Source organism: Gorilla gorilla, chromosome 9 (assembly GCF_029281585.2).
Source record: "Gorilla gorilla gorilla isolate KB3781 chromosome 9, NHGRI_mGorGor1-v2.1_pri, whole genome shotgun sequence".
In the NCBI taxonomy this organism is placed as follows: domain Eukaryota; kingdom Metazoa; phylum Chordata; class Mammalia; order Primates; family Hominidae; genus Gorilla; species Gorilla gorilla.
In genome coordinates this window covers 28619400-28636233 of record NC_073233.2, presented here as the reverse complement: position 1 = coordinate 28636233, position 16834 = coordinate 28619400, and the positions used below count along the sequence as shown (strand labels likewise).

The 16834-nt window shown below is 34.3% G+C and overlaps 1 protein-coding gene across 5 annotated transcripts in view; it reads right to left on the bottom strand.

Moving 5' to 3' along the window:
* Positions 1-16834, bottom strand: part of ANO5 (anoctamin 5) — a 92286-nt gene that overhangs the window by 22105 nt on the left and 53347 nt on the right. For all 5 annotated transcript variants that reach the window (XM_055354205.2, XM_004050827.5, XM_055354203.2 and 2 more), the window contains 6 exons: positions 10645-10779; positions 10170-10275; positions 10005-10065; positions 5481-5632; positions 3266-3340; positions 1277-1499 (listed from right to left, as the gene is read on the bottom strand). In XM_055354205.2, coding sequence (XP_055210180.2) covers positions 1277-1499; positions 3266-3340; positions 5481-5632; positions 10005-10065; positions 10170-10275; positions 10645-10779 — 752 coding nt within the window. The remainder of the gene's footprint in view (positions 1-1276; positions 1500-3265; positions 3341-5480; positions 5633-10004; positions 10066-10169; positions 10276-10644; positions 10780-16834) is intronic.

Below are 16834 nucleotides of genomic sequence, written 5' to 3'. Positions count from 1 at the left end.
GCCCTCTCATTAACTCAATGGCTATATTAATTTTGAAAATAATGTAATTAGCAAATAGTGGCAGAAACAATACACATTTTCCCTCTCCTTTATTTAAAATGCATGATCATGATCTGTCATTTAATGAATTCTAAAGATAACAAAATATTAAATTATCTTCACCCTGCAATAGAGGATCATGAAGCACAAAAATGTAGAAAAGTATGTTTTCCTGAGCTGATGATCTCCCAGTAGCATGAACTGATCCAGCCAAATCATGATATTTTCAGCAATACTGGAAGAGTATCACAAATTATTTTAAAGACACAGATAACTCCCCCATTTTAGTGAAATGTAGCTGTATTCCTACAAAATCTGTAATGTGAACTTGATTTTTTTTCCCATTGAGGAAAATGGTGAGTTTTTAGGTGCTTTTAGAAGCAATTTATCTGCTATGATTTTCTCACTGTTGATAGCAGAGAAAAGCAAAAATTGGAGAGAACTCCAAATTTGAAGATAGTATATATTGAAAGTCTCATCTCAGTGATCATTCCAGTGCTGACTGAATAATGTGGTCTTTTGCGTGACATCAGCCATGATGTCTATGTACAACAGATTCAAACGAGCTTGAACCCTGGAGAGAACACTCAGAGAAGAGGCTGATGCCTTGATTTGAGTCTCCGATCTTACTGCTAACTTGCCAGGAAAAAGAGCAGAAGCGACTGTGCTCTGTGCTGCTCTACTTAACTCAATCTCTCACTTAACCTGTGACCCCTTTCACTTTCCCCTGTGGCTTTAAGTAGAAATTTTAATATTTTAACAAGAAAATATTCCAAGTTCTAAGAGATAGCAGTAGAAAAGAAAAGCACTAAAATTTAGATTTATTTAGGAGAAGCTGATGTTTCTGTTTTTCTCACAATAACTTCCAAAATCAATACTTTATAAGAACCATACACATGAAACAAAAATTATCTGTGTCTTCAGTAAAGTGATTATTTTTCTTAGGATTCAACTAGACCCATCAAGGGAGAATTAAGATAAGGATACTCAGAAAGATATATAGAGTCTGAATTCTTTTTTTTTTTTTTTTCAGTTATTTTGCCTCTTCCTTTATAATGGACCTTGAATGGTGGCTCTTGAGCAATTCTGAAATAGCAGATATGGGTCTATTTATAGAGAAAAACTGTCTTAAAATGTGCCCTTTGAAAATGAACTCCTGGAGACCTGATCCAAAATAGACATATAGCATCAATAAGAATCATTCTTCAGAATCACACAAATGATTTGGCCAGCTTACCCATTTTTGTGATCCAGGCAGATATCTTTTCATAAAAGAAATTCAAGATCAAGATGACAATAAAGTTCAAGCATGATCCTGTGAGTGATGTGGTTATCTGAGGAGTAAGGAAGCTTTTGACCTGCTTTAAGGATGCATCACTTTCCATGAAACTAGCAAATGTAGCAAAGACTGACAGGCGGTACACAATTACAGCTACCATACTGGTGACGACAAGAGACATCTGGGAAAGGAAAACAAAGAACTGCTATTTGGGTCTCTGTATCTCTGTTATGAATATATATCTAACATATTGATTATTCTGTTAATCTCATTATATGAAGTTTAGCATTCTCATGTGCAAAGCAAACTAAGTCAGTCTCTCTTTCCCTAGATGGCAAGAGATGAACACTGGCAAGGTAAAAGTGTTAGAGATAAGGCATATAGTAGCTGCTGATTAAGTCTAAAAGAGAAACGTATTCATTGCTCATCCTCTAGGCTCATCCTCTAGCAGGGAGTGGCAAACTATAGTAGAAAGCCAAATCCTGCCCGTGGCCTTGCCTGATCTTATATGGTCCTTAAATTAGGAATGTTCTTTTGTGTTTTTTTCTCTTTTTTTTTTCTTTTTTTTTGAGACAGAGTCTCGCTCTGTCGCCCAGGCTGGAGTGCAGTGGCATGATCTTGGCTCACTGCAAGCTCCACCTTCCAGGTTCAAGGGATTCTCCTGCCTCAGCCTCCTTAGTAGATGGGACTACAGGTGACCGCCACCACACCCGGCTAATTTTTTGTATTTTTAGTAGAGACGGGGTTTCACCGTGTTAGCCAGGATAGTCTCGATCTCCTGACCTCGTGATCCGCCTACCTTGGCCTCCCAAAGTGCTGGGATTACAGGCGTGAGCCACTGCACCCAGCCTTCTTTTGCATTTCTAAAGGTTATAGAGAAAAATACAGGCAATTATGTTCCAGAGACTATATGTGGCCACAAAGCCAAAAATATATCTGGCCCCTTTACAGAAAATGTTTGCTGATGCATGCTCTACATTGAAGTTAAAGATGTAGAATCAAGATCACTTATTTTCCTAAGAAAAATACATGTCAATATTGTATTTCATTTCCCCTCAGAATATTGCCATTAGTGCTCTAATATGCCTGGTAGTTTAGAAATTTATATACATTCTGTATAAATTTTGTATACTTCCCATATTGCAAAAGCACAAAGATGGCTTTCTATCAATCATTAGAGAATTTTATTCTAAAAGTTGAGGAAGCGAGTCAAATTAAATGAAAACTAGAAATCAAAAACAGAATAATTTTCTGGGGATATACTCCAGAAGATTTCTCAAAAGAGAGTCCTGAATTAATGACTCTCCCCCTTTTATTTTATCACATCTCCTCAATGATTATTATGTAATCTAAGAAAACATATTTTTACTGTTTTAAAATATGAAAATAGTAGATTTAACAAGAAATGCTAAAGATAAATCATATGGGGTTTATGGACTGGTGAGTCTAAACTATAGTCTACAACTGTCAATTATTTATATTTCAACATGCTAACTAACCTCTTAGAAGGTAACACTGCCTGTTTTCCTAAAATTAGATGCTAACTGTTAAGAGGGAACACATTTGGAAAAAGGAAGAGCAGGAAATAAGGTGGAAATAAAGATACATTCATGACTTTTCTAAAACTAACCAAAGAGCCTGGAATCAGAGTAAGTTTGTTATTCTGTCCTGATTTCAAGTGATCACTTAAATGAAGTGTCGTGAGGCAGGGAGGGACAGGCTTTAAGATAAAGTACCTCCTTTTCCCCAAGATCTTTTCCCAAAGTTTAAGTATGGAAAATCCATATAAATTACAGTTTATTTTGTGTAAGAGCTATAACCAAGATAAAAAGACCAGGGAGGGAGAGGGAAAGGAAAGACTCAAGAGACATTGTAGGTAACACTGTTGAGATAGCTCATTTAATCACCTGTTGAAGAAATTATAGCAATTTTTAAAGAAATGCTTACCCATAATGTCACTGTGGCTCCTGAAAGAAAGTACCATGGAATACGCGTGTATAGAGGCATGTAAGGTTCCATCTCCTGTAATATTGAAGAAATCACAAAGAAATTCAAAATCTCCCCTCTAAGTCAAGACTCCAAGCACTAGTCAATATCACAGAGCCCAGTTAAAGTAGGAATCTCCCAAAACGGCCTACTATAGGTCATGGAAAGCTAATTATAGGAATGGTTCCTTCTCTTGAAGGAGAAATCTCCAGGCCTCCTAGATGGGTTATCTTACACATGATATGAAACATAATGGATATACACAATTTCCTAAATGCTGAATTACAATGTTCAGGGCCTGGCACTGAGTAAATAAAGTCAAATAATGAATAATGAAGGTTGCTGCCTAGGTAGACATGCTTTATGATGTTTAATGGTGTTATAATTTTATTCTAATTGAATTGAATTACATTGCTCTGCATGATATTAAATTAGATGCTTTCTTTATATTTTTCAGATAAACTGTGTTCTTCCACATAGCTCAGGAGCCAAGACTTCCACCTTTAGTCTTTAGGAGTTATTAATGAAAGATATTGATTATACAGCTGACATTCTTAGGTGCATCAAGAAGTAAGTAGATTTTACCCAAAAGAAGCAAAAAATAGTAAAAAAAAAAAAAAAAAAAAAAAAGGCTGTCAGCAGAAATCAAAATCACGTAATTCCATAACATAATATTTCACATTTTAAGAATTTTTAGGGTGGTCTGAATAAAAATAGGACGCTCAACAGGCAGAGTAGGCTGTCCAAGAGTCCTACAGACCTCAGAATGTGTGTGCATGTAGGCATATATGTCACTGTGTACATGTGTGTTCATGTGTGCACCCAATGTATGTGTGCTCATGCCTGTGTATGCATATTTGTGTGGGTGCACATGTGTGTTCCCAATGTGGACTCAAATGTGACAGTTCTGGTTGTCCTTAAACACTGAAGAAGCACTGCAATAAGTAAAAAACAACAACAACAACAAAAAACTCTGTTTCATGATTTCTAAACCATGAAAGCTAAGTGAAGCCAACAATTCACAGTGAATCAATACATACGGCTTTTCAACTGGACTCAAATGTAAGCATTCAATACATTTTTTTCTGTTAATTTTTGGCAAAGCTAATAGGACTGCTTTTGTTTACTTTTTTATTTCATGAAATAGGAATGAACATCATGTCATTATTCTGTCAGTATTTTTAAATATATTTTCTTAATTTCAAACTGCCACCTACATTGTTAATGTATTTTCTGAGATGTTTTCATGATCTTTTGAGATGTTTTCATGATCTTTCAATGAAATTTAGTAATTGTTTAGTGAATGCCTAAATGGTGAAAATAATTTTAAATGTTATACTGCGAGAATAATTTTCTGAAGAGAATAGGGAATTCTATTGAAGAGAGTGTATTTGGGACACATATTATTCTCTTTTAAATAGCAGCAGGAAACACAGTGATTGTAGATTATGGGAAGATAGGGGCTCAAAAAATATGTAACCAAGATTCTGGTCTTTAAAGGCAAAGCACTTCCATTTTCACATGAAAAAAGTGAGGTACCAAAAAGTTAAACAACTCAGTCAAGAACATATAGCTGGTTTGTCAGCTAAGCATTCTAATATGTAGACTTCTTCCCCCATACACAAACACAACGATTCTCAATATAATCAGTTAAAAGGGGCCGTGTGAAGAAAAGTTAGTCTAATAAAACATAAGACCTCAATCTTAATATAAATACTATTTTAATTTTTATATATCACTTAGCATCATTTCAATGTCTGTATATTTATATGCAAAGCCCACAGCATACACATTATTTTCCTTTTTGCACTTAGTTTAATGTTATTATGCCTTGGATTTGTTTCCAAATAATTTAGTGACCCAAAAGAGTATGAGTATGAATGAAATGAGATTGTCCATGAATTAAAAACGATTCATTCTGAGTGATGGGTTCATCCATGTAGTTCATTATATTTTTCTATCTACATTTGAAAGTGTTTGAAAATTTTCATATATATATACATTCTATATATACGTTTATATACATGTATGTATATTAGAAAAAAGTAAAGAAGTTTATGTGATTTATACGTTGCAGAATATTTTAAAGGCAAAATAAACTATGATTATATGAGAAGAAACCTATAGCAGTGTGTCCATTGAGATATGCTGTCCGTTTCACAGTTTTCTAGTCTACCTTAGTCACTGCATTCAATTTCCTGTGTTTACACATAGCTTCAAATTCTGGTCTCAGCTGAAGCTGCTGCTGTTCCTCTTCAAAGTCCACCAGGTCCCATTCATATTCCAGTCTGGCTTGTCGTTGTTTCCAAAACTCCAAAAATAAGGTGACTATAGGTAAATAAATATATAAAAAAAGATATAAAAAAAGTTAAAAACTTTTTCAACTTTTCCCTTTAATTATTTTGGTTGCAGGATGGTTCACATGTTTCAGGTGGCTATTCTTTCACTGTTGTGTTTGATTAAAACTTCATCAATTATTAGTGTTGGCATAATATTGTGTATCCAATAATACACTGAAAAAAACATACAAAAATTTAGTTTCTTGGTCAGTGGTCCAAGCAAGAATTTTTTTCAGACATATTAATATATTTCTTCATTCAGACAATTTGAAGTAATATTTGAACTTAGCTTTTTATTAACACTGAAGTATATTTTTTTGCATGTATCTTTTATCTTTTATTGAAATCATTCAAGTCTTTGTACTGCTTTCTCAGGCTTGGGGAAATATACCTAGGAAGCATAAGAGCCAATCCCCAGCACAATTACTCTCTCTTTTAAACTACACATACTATATATACACACAAAACTTCAGCTTTCTTTTTATGTCTTTATTTGAGTCTCCTTCTGTCACCCAGGCTGGTCTTGAACTCCTGGTTTCTAGTGATCCTTCCACCTCAGCCCCTCAAAGTGCTGGAATTATCAACTTTCAATTGAAGAATATATATTTACAGAAAAATACATAAAATATAAATGTACAATTCAAAAAAATTCACAAAATAAATATACCCATATAACCAGCACCAATATAAAAAATATTCCACTACAAATGGATTTACTTAAATGATATACAACTGATACTTTTTCGTGTCAAGCTTTTTTTTTTTTTGGTTCAACTTTGTTGCTGTGTACAGCAAAAATTCATTTATTTTCATTGTTGCATAGTGTTCGACTCTACGGTTAAATTGCAGTTCTGGTTATATATTCTTGAGCTGACAGACATTTGAGTTGTTTCCAGATACCTGCTATTACACATAGTGCTGCTGTGAACATTCTTGTACGTATCTATTGGTGGGCATATACATGCCTTTCTGTTCAGATATACTTAGGAAGAGAATACTAATACCTCCAATATTAACTCATAATTGTATCATCTATAAAAGATTCAACTTTCTGACTCACTCTCTACCTTTTAAATAATGTAAGGAACTATGGATGATATCCATACATTTTTAAAAATCCTAATTATATTTTTATCATTACAGTCATCTAATTGCTCTCTCAGCTTCCAAAATATATTTTTCCAGTGCAAATATACCTATCATCTGACTGTTGGTTTTTTGTTTGTTTATTTGCTCATGTATACATTGGCTTATGTTTTCCTTTGCTCATTATTTAAACTTTAAAGAAATATTTAAACATTTATTAAATGGGAAGAACACAGTAGACTAACCACTTAATTGTAAAGTATACAATTAATTATTGTGGACCATTAGTACAATGTTGTACAGACCTTATTCATCTTGCTTAATTGAAACTTTAAAGTATGCTTATTGATTAGTAACTGTTCATTTCCTAATCGTCCAGCCCTGGTAACCACAATTCCACTCTTTCATTCCATAAGTTTGGCTATTTTAGATACCTCATATACTCCTCCAGTCAAAAAGTAATTCAGCCCTCCTCTGTACTCCCTCAGCATTTACAATGCACTCCTACGAAAGTAGACTTCAGATTCTAACCCAATTAGATTGTAACTTTCTTAACAACAGGTTATATTTCATTCACTTATTCATTCTATCATTTAATATTGGTTGTGAATTTCATGAGGCAGAAACTTCTACTCTATTCATTTCATTACTGCTGTATGCAGTAGATACATTGTTAGCAGGGAGAACAGTTTCATGAACTTGGTACTATTAAACATTTTAATATTTGCTTGTTTGTTTATACTACAATAGAACAACTACCATTAATTTTAGAAGCAGTATTTGGTTACTATGGCTATGCAAGAGATTGGATGTAATATACATACTGCTAAAACTTTTAAATACACTAAGCATTTAAAATTTCTTGTCTCAAAGTTTGTTAATGCTCAAGTAGAAATAAGAAAGTTGGCCAACATAGATGGGATTGTGAGATAAATTAATGATGGTATAAAATAGTTAGCAAAAAGAGTACTGTAAGGAAAGAGAAATGATGTGGACTAAAAACAAAATTGTTCCCATGATTTCTATGGACTTTTGTGATTATAAGTATATAGGAATCACAGGATTCATATATTCCCTGAAAAGGATTTCAGGAAATTAAAGGGACCCTTGGTTTGGGCCTTATAGATTGTGCCTAAATAGGACTTGACCTTTTTCATTTTAAAGAAGGAATACAATTAGCATTTAAATTATTCATTTATTCAACATATATTTGAATACATACCATATGCCTAGCCCTGGAACTATGGAGATGAAAGCCATGGTGTTTGTCCTAAAGGAGCAAGTAATCTAGTGATGAGCCTGGCTTATACACAATTACAATCATGGAGGCATGTACACTCAAAATATGTCTTAAAATCAAGGACCATGTATGTGCATATTTAAATTCCTATTGCCTAGAATAGTACCTGTTCCAGGGTAGAAACTTTAAAAACTAGTTGCTGAATTATATTAAAGTATAAATAAAATGAAATCATTAAATTTCTGAAATGAAGCATAGGTGAACATCTTACATTATCTCTCAGTGGGGAACGTTTTCTAAAGAAACACAAAAACAAGAAAAACCATAAGGAAAGTTTTATGACCAGTAATATATATTAAAATGTCCATTGACTACAAATGAGATCAAATGTAAATTACAAACTGAAAAAGATATTTGCAATTTATGTGGCAGACAAAGGATTACTGTGCTTATTATACAAAAGCACATGTGAATCATAAAAAAAATTTAAATACTTCAAACATCAAGGAGAGCCAATGGTCAGTAAATATTAAAAATGTGATCAGTCTCACTTGTGATCAAGTAACTGCAAATAGTGCTGTAGGGTGCTCCACACACACCCACTCCTCTATTTATGATGTAATATAAGGCAGGTGTTGGTGCACAATCTCTCTCAATGGAAACAATGGAAAATTCTCACAATGTATTTGTTTTAATCATGCACCTATCATTCATTTTCGATTCCAAGTAATGAGAGGTAGGATTTGGCAGCCTCATGAAAAATGGATGTATATACAACAACTTACAAAAACTGGGGTTGCTGTTAAACCATTAATAAGATTTCTAGATTCTTTGTTCTCTCTTTGAATCTAGGCTGCTCTCTTCAGACCACAGCAGCCAAGCAGAAATGAGAGAAAGCCATAAATCCCTCTGCTTTGCATACATACCTACAAATTTTGATGTTATTTGCCTGGATAATGCAGCCCTTGTCCAGTTTTTTTTTTGTTTTTTTTGTTTTTGTTTTTGTTTTTTTTTTTTGAGACGGCGTCTTGCTCTGTCTCTCAGGCTGGAGTGCAGTGGCACAATCTCGGCTCACTGCAAGCTCAGCCTCCCGGGTTCACGCCATTCTCCTGCCTCAGCCTCCCAAGTAGCTGGGACTACAGGCACCTGCCACCACGCCTGGCTAATTTCTTTTGGCATTTTTTAGTAGAGACGGGGTTTCACCGTATTAACCAGGGTAATCTCGATCTCCTGACCTTGTGATCTGCCCACCTCGGCCTCCCAAAGTGCTAGGATTACAGGCATGAGCCACCGTGCCTGGCCGCCCTTGCCCAGTTTTGAATGACACATATTTGTGTTTGTTAGAGGTGTTTTTTAATTGGGAAAAATGTCTAATTTACACCCAGGAACTCCAAGTTTTGTGATATATTTTAGACCAGTCTTTAGGTCTCTTCTAACGAAGTTATTCTTACAGAAAATATTTTCCTTGCTGATGACAGGAAAAACTTCATGACACTTTAACTTTCCAACTGAAATGGTTAAAATATGAAGTCCTGGGCAGGGCATTTTCAAAGTTAAGGGAAATTCCATTCTATATGAAGGATTTTTAATGAATGAATGTGGAAGTGGTAACTATAACTAGACAATTTATACTGAAAAATGTTCATTAGTCCTCAAGTTTTTGATCTGTGTTCCAGTTTGTATACATGATCAATATCCTCCAGCCACAAAATATTTGTTTAGTCTCTCCTGAATGAAGTATTTTTTGAGCCTGTTTTTAACATGGCACTGAAAGACAGTGGGAAATGAATACATTTGATGTTTCAAAAATTATGTTGTCTCTTAGAGAAATGAGCTGATGTTTAACAGAGACCTTTGTGGACCAAGAACTAATGGCCACTAATATGCACTCCATCAGTATATTAATGCTAACAAAGACACAATGATCTAAAACCACATTTGGTATGTAAGATATTTCATCTGTCGTATGTTATATGGAGGCAAAACAACACATTAATAGGAAGAAAGCTGTTTCTTTATGGGACTATTTACTCACCCCAAATTCCCATGAATATTGCGAAGAACACTGTTGACTCATTATCAAACAAATGGGAGAACTGTAAAAATAACAATAACAATATCACAAAGATAATTTAGTACTAAATGTAATAAAAAGGAGGAAAATTCCAAGTCTTTTCAACATGTTACAATGCATACATACCTTTGAAGCCAAACACGTACTATTTAGTCTCCAATAATCACACACTTGATCACAGAGTGGGCACATGATCATCTGACCACCAATCTCAGGGTCACAGATTTCAGTGCTGCAAGAGGAACAGCAAAGTTATTGAAAAGTGATAGGTGTTTAGGTAAAAGTCCAAGCTGTTCTTATTAGAACAACTACTTATATAACTTCTCACATATAACAGAAGGGGCAATCAAGCAGCTATTTCTATAGTGGGTCAAGTCATGCTTTGAGGAGTAGACTTTTCAGAGCCCAGCTTTAAAAACAGATTTTCCATAAAGCACCAGGTGAGAGGCGACTGTTATGTTTGAGTAGTTTTTGGAAAATATCGATTATCTGCTGCTATAAGGAAACATTCTGAAGGAAATGCCAGGGAAATAATAACAACAACTTCATTTGGCACAAGATAAAGACGTTTTCTCTATCTGGGCAACTCAGGTGCACTTACCTGCTTGTGTTATGTTCCATTGATAATAAACCATAAATAAAACAAGCTAAGCCAACTACAGCTGCAAAGAATAGCATTTCTGTGTAAAATCCAAGAAAGACAAAATAGATACCAATTTTTTCTCCATAATAATTCCTGTGAAAAAGAGTAAAAACAGAATCAGAATATGGAAGAATGTTATAGTCCGGAGAGCCTTGATTTTGTATTCAGACAGCATATACTCTAATTTTGGCTCCACTGCTTTCTAGACATGTAGTTTTGGTGAAGTTACTCAACTCTCTAAACTTCAGTTTCCATATCATTATCATGTTTTGACACAAGATAGTGCTTATGCCATACTGCAAGGACTGATACAAGGATTAAAAGGGATAACAGATATAAGTAGAAAGCCAATTAAATGGAATTTAAATTTAAAATTTAAATAAGATAATTTGGAAAGCCTCTGTATTATAAAGAGAATTTAAATGGTTTTTAAATAAACTACAGAATATTCTACAATGTAATTTCTAGGAATGAACTTAACAAAACCATATCCAAAATCTGCATGGACTTTTGCTTTATCTCTCTAAAACTGAAAACATTTCTCTGACCGCATTGTAGATATACATTTCCATCTTTCTCCAAGTTTGAATCCTGGATGTTTACAGGATTGTGACATACGCAGCAGGCCAAGGAATTAAACATGACTACTTTAGCAAAAATTCTATGAAATATGCAGCCCAGCTCTTGGTTTTCAAAGAATTGAAAAGTGACAGCGTTTATTGGCACAACATTTTAATTCTCACAACCAAGTGTTTTGTTTTTAACTTAGTACCCATTTAGGAATGAGAGAAAGTAGTTTTCTCCTCCTCAGAAAGTCAGGTTTTCTTGTTGTTGTTGTTTAACCTGATTAATCTTCCTCCTTATTCATATAGATCCCAGCTCACCAAATCTGTGAGTCTTTCCACAGTTTCCTAGGCAGAAAGATGTGATACCTTTTGTGTTCTAGTAGCATGCCATATGATTCTGTGAAAGTACTTAATATTAAATTGTAATTTCTATATATGCTTAATAAGAACACATATCTGAACATAAAGGTTATAAACATTTTTCTCAATGAGATTTTAAAATACATTTATCATATTCAATATTAACTTTATTGAACATCCCATTCTTCATATTTCAACACTCTTAACATTAGTAGGCATCTTTCTGTTTATCCTGTCTTTTTTCATTCTTTTCAGTGATGATGAACATTTTTGCATTGTTAATTTCCCTAATTTGGTTTTCCAGATCACTATAAACTTGAAATTAAATTATAATGCCATCATATTCCCTTGCTAATCTGCCATTCACAACTTCCTTAGCTTACTCAGAGTGAATGAACTTTGTTTCTCCCAGTTTTTTTCTGAAAAATGTAGAAATTATTGTAATAGTACATGACATCAAAATCAGAAAAAGTACAAAAATATATTTTATGAAATTTACTGTTTACCATGTCTATTTTTAGTGTTTTAAAAATGGCAGAATCAATGTTATTAGAAATATAATATCAACATTATTGCTATAGACTTAACTTAAAAATTCTTTAAGTATTCATAAGGAAACTGGATATTTCAACAATCTTAGTTTTAAAGTACTACTTTTTTCTCCTTTTCAATTGTCACAAGTCTTATTCCTTGAGCATAAAAAACAAAATCCCTCAAGAACTCTAAACCTGTCAAAAAAAGAAATTGCTGAGAATTTACTAAATGAAATCAGGTAAGTATTTATTACATGTGGAAATATACAAATTATCTTACTAAACTTTGGACTTGGGTATCTAACAGTAACAGGTTAACAACTAATCTTTCAGGATCTCAGAAAGCAGGAGATATTTCTTAGATTTGCAATATGGTAAAAATGCATACATTATTGAAATCACATTTAATATTTAAACTATCTTGTTAGTCATAACTAAGAAAATAAGATAAATCTAATAACATGAGACACTCTACAAAAGCTCAAATATAGGGAGAGGCTTCTTTTGAGTATTATTTTTTAGAAAAATATGCCATATATTTAAATCTATGATCTTTTTTAACCTGTCCATTTTAATTATTAGACTTTCAACTGATCTGTGGCACTGCACCATTTAACACAGCATCTGATAGGTAGATGTGTGTTAGATACTGTGTGAGGGGACTGCTCTCATTTTGTATTTCCAAGATGTAATATTTAGTTGAAGACATAGTAAATAATCAAAAGAATGATGATAGAATTAAATTGAATACAATCTTGATAAATCAATCAATGCAAACATTTTTTTCTAAAATGACTTATTTTTATAATGAATCCATAAACATCTGAGAAACTTAGCTTCAGTATTATCCTCACATTGTAATAACATTATCTGTACCACACATATATTTAGTCTATGCTATTTAGTATGTGGCAGTATTTCAATTTTGTTTCTAAGCATTAACATACAACATATGGATATCAAAAAAAAAATTACCTGAAGTGTAAGCTGGAAGGAAAAAAAATGAGCTGATAGAGCTGATGTGCCAGTGATCAGTCTTCAACTTTATATGCTCTATCAGCCCATTTTTCTCAATCTTAGCATTGCCGTTTTCCCCAAAAATATTATCTAATGTGACAAAACTATCTGTGCTCAAAAGGCAGAAAAAACACTTCCAGATATCTGGACATTAAAGTGATGTTTGGTATAGAGGTAACATGAAATATGTGAAATCTAGGAACTCAGATTCCTATAAACTGTATCTCTTTCTAGACACCCTATCATTCTGTCTTCCTTATTTTTGTCCTCCATATCCAATAATCCATTAGGTCCAATGAATTCTGTCATAAAAATATTTTTTCTAATTCATAGTCTCCTCTCCTTCCTGTTGTCAATGCCTTGAAAAGACCTCCAAAATTTATTGCTGGACAATTTTAACAGCCTCCTTACTTCCCTGAGTTCAATCTTATATCCATCTAAATTATCTTTTGTTTCCAATAAAATGATGTTTCTAAAGAAAAATTGAGCAATATCCTTTTCTTCCTTCAAAGCTTCATCTTTTTACTTCAGCATTGTTCTTCAGGATTTTGTTCCTGGTGAACATTCAAATCTTCTTTGCCAACACTCCTACATGAAGAACTAAACACACAATGCTCTTGTGTGTTCTCTTTGCCTGAGATATTCTTACCTAACTTCTTTCCCTACTATACTGCTACTTATCTTTCAAGACATATTTCAAAAGCACTGTGAAGCTTTCCCAGAGGTTGTCATGAAGATAGGTGCTTTTCCCTCTGTATTTTGTTTGGAGTATTACTGTGCTGTAACTAATATGCATTTGTGTGTGTTCCTGCAAACAAATTCATGTCAGGAAACCACCACCTGATTATCTTTGTAGGAACAGTACCTTGCTTGATATGTAGTGATGCTTAATAAAGTCTCATTAAAAGAAATGTGTAAATTGTAATTATGCATATATGAATAAATTCTTTCTTTTCTTTTTTGCTTTTTTTTTTTTTTTTTTGAAACAGGGTCTCACTCTGTTGTGCTAGGTTGTAGGGTAGTGGTGCGATCTTGGCTCATCGCAACCTCTGTTTCCCAGGTTCAGGCAATTCTCCTGCCTCAGCCTCCAAAGTAGCTGAGATTACAGTTGTGTGTGCCACCACGCTGGGGTAATTTTTGTAGTGGTACTATTATTATTTTTTAAGTAGAAACGGGGTTTCACCATGTTGACCAGAATCGTCTCAAACTCCTGACCTAAAGTGATCTGCCTGCCTTGGCCTTCCAAAGTGCTGAGATTACAGGCAAATTCTTTCTATTTTAAGAATATTTTAACTTTTATCAAGTCTACCCACAAAACCTTTACTAAAACCCATGAAGTCAACAAGGAGAGGAAAAACACCCAAACCCAATACAGGCCTTCAGTATCATGACAGAGAACGTCATGATCCTCAAATTACCTGCAACTAAGGAAATAAAAACAACTTCAACACCTGCTGCTACAAACCTAAGACACAGGAGAGAGGCGAAGATGTTTAAGAAATTATAGGGGAAAAATGTAAAGTAGGGTGGAAAACATAAAGAAACACAGCTAAAATAACCCTAGAGAAAAGTTTAACTAAATGCCCTAATGCAGAATATATGTTTGGATTTGGTCATTTATAATCTATAAGAAAGGATCTGAAAAGAGTGAGACTGGAAGTGGCAGCCTGAGATAAGCAATATTTCTTGAGAAGAAGCAGATACAAAGAGAAGACTGGTACTCCTTGGAGGAGTGTCAGTAAACAGAAAAAAGAAAATAAGAGAGGAGAGTTAGAATCTCGTAGAAATGAAAGAAATAGGCTTCGCAGGGCAAGGGAAGATGGGTGCCCACAGCTGTGAGACTCACAGGAAGCTTCAGGTCCAGCACACACAGAAACAGATTCTCCCTCACTCCCATTCACCAGGTTGAGCATCCCTCATCTGAAAATTCGAAACACAAAATTCTCTAAAATCTGAAGCTTTTTGAGTGCCGACATGATGCCACAAGTAGAAAATGCTACCCCTGACCTCATGTGATGAGCCACAGTCAAAACACAGGCACACAATGAGAAAATGACATTTTTAACACTGCAGAAAGGTGTCTACAGACAACACATTGAGAATGTGTGATGGACTAACAGAGAGGGGCACTCTAGTGCTAGAAACTCTGTTTATAAATTAAAAACAAATTGAAATAGGTAGGTCACATCCATAAAAAAACATGCAAAACAAAAGCAAAATCAGAAAATATGAAGTAAATAATTTAGTCTGATAATTCTCCCCAAATAACATGAAATTGAATAATACTGTAATAAAAACCTAAAAACAGAGTGAACTCTTCTCAAATAAATATTTGCTGATACAAGAAAACCCCAGAAATATAAAAACTAAAAAAAGGAATAGAGAAGAGTGGAAAGATACAAAACAAAAATTGATTGAACTTCAGAGATAAGTAGAGCAAATTATAAATCATATCAGATCACATCAGAAGTAATACTGAAATTAGCAAGTAACAAAGGAAACACAGACACAGTGCCAGTGATCAGAGGGGTCTCCCCCAGGATCCCGAAGCATACCAGCAAGGAGAGAGGGTCATCTCTCTTTTCACCCCACCAGAGAGCACTGCTGTGAATAGGCAGAAATACTGAAGCGCTGCGAGGCTGAGCCTATCTGCAGGCTCTTACTCCTAAGTGCCATTTACTGGATAGTAAACCAAATTACAACACCAAAAACATTCTGCCAATATACAAAACTGTGAAACCCAAGGCAAGAATCCAGCTACAAATAAAGACCCTGTACAGAGCCTTGGCTCTCTGAAAGCACCCAGTAATGAAGCCAATTGACTATACTCAACTTATACTACAATTAATGGATCACCAGCCCTCTCAGGCAAGAAAGATTCAGTGCAAGAACTCTGGAAATTCAAAAAGTCAGTGTCCCCTTACCTCCAAATGAGCTCCTCAGCAATGCTTCTTAACTAGATGGTAACAACAGAAATGACAGGTATACAATTCAGAATGTAGATGGAAAGGACACTCATCGAGATTCAAGAGAAAGTTAAAACCCAATCCAGTAATCCAGGAATCCAGTAAAACAATCTAAGAGCTGAAAGATGAAATAGCCATTTTAGGAAAAAACAAAACTGAACTTCTGGAATGGAAGCAATCACTACAAGAATTTTATAATACAACAGGAAGAGTTAACAGCAGAATAGACCAAGCTGAGGAAAGCATCTCAGAGCTCAAAAACCAGTTCTTCAAATCAACTGAGCCAGACAAAAGTTAAAAAAAAAAAAAAAGAACAAAACCTCCAAGAAATTTAGGATTACATAAAGAGACCAAACTTATGACTTATTGGCATTCCTGAGACAGGAAAGTAAACAACCTGGAAAAAATGTTTGAGGATATAGTCTATACAAATGTCCCCAATCTCACCAGAAATTGATATACAAATTTAAGAAAGATGGAGAACCCTGATGAGACACTATATCCCCAAGGCACATAGTCATCAGATTCACCAAGTTCAACACGAACAAAAAAATTTAAAGGCAGCTAGAAAGAAGGGTCAGATTACATCCAAATGGAAGCTCATCAGGCTAGCAGCAGACCTGTCAGCAGAAATCTTACAAGCCAGAAGAGATTGGAAGCCTATTTGTAGCATCCTTAAAGAAAAGAAATTCTAACCAAGAATTTC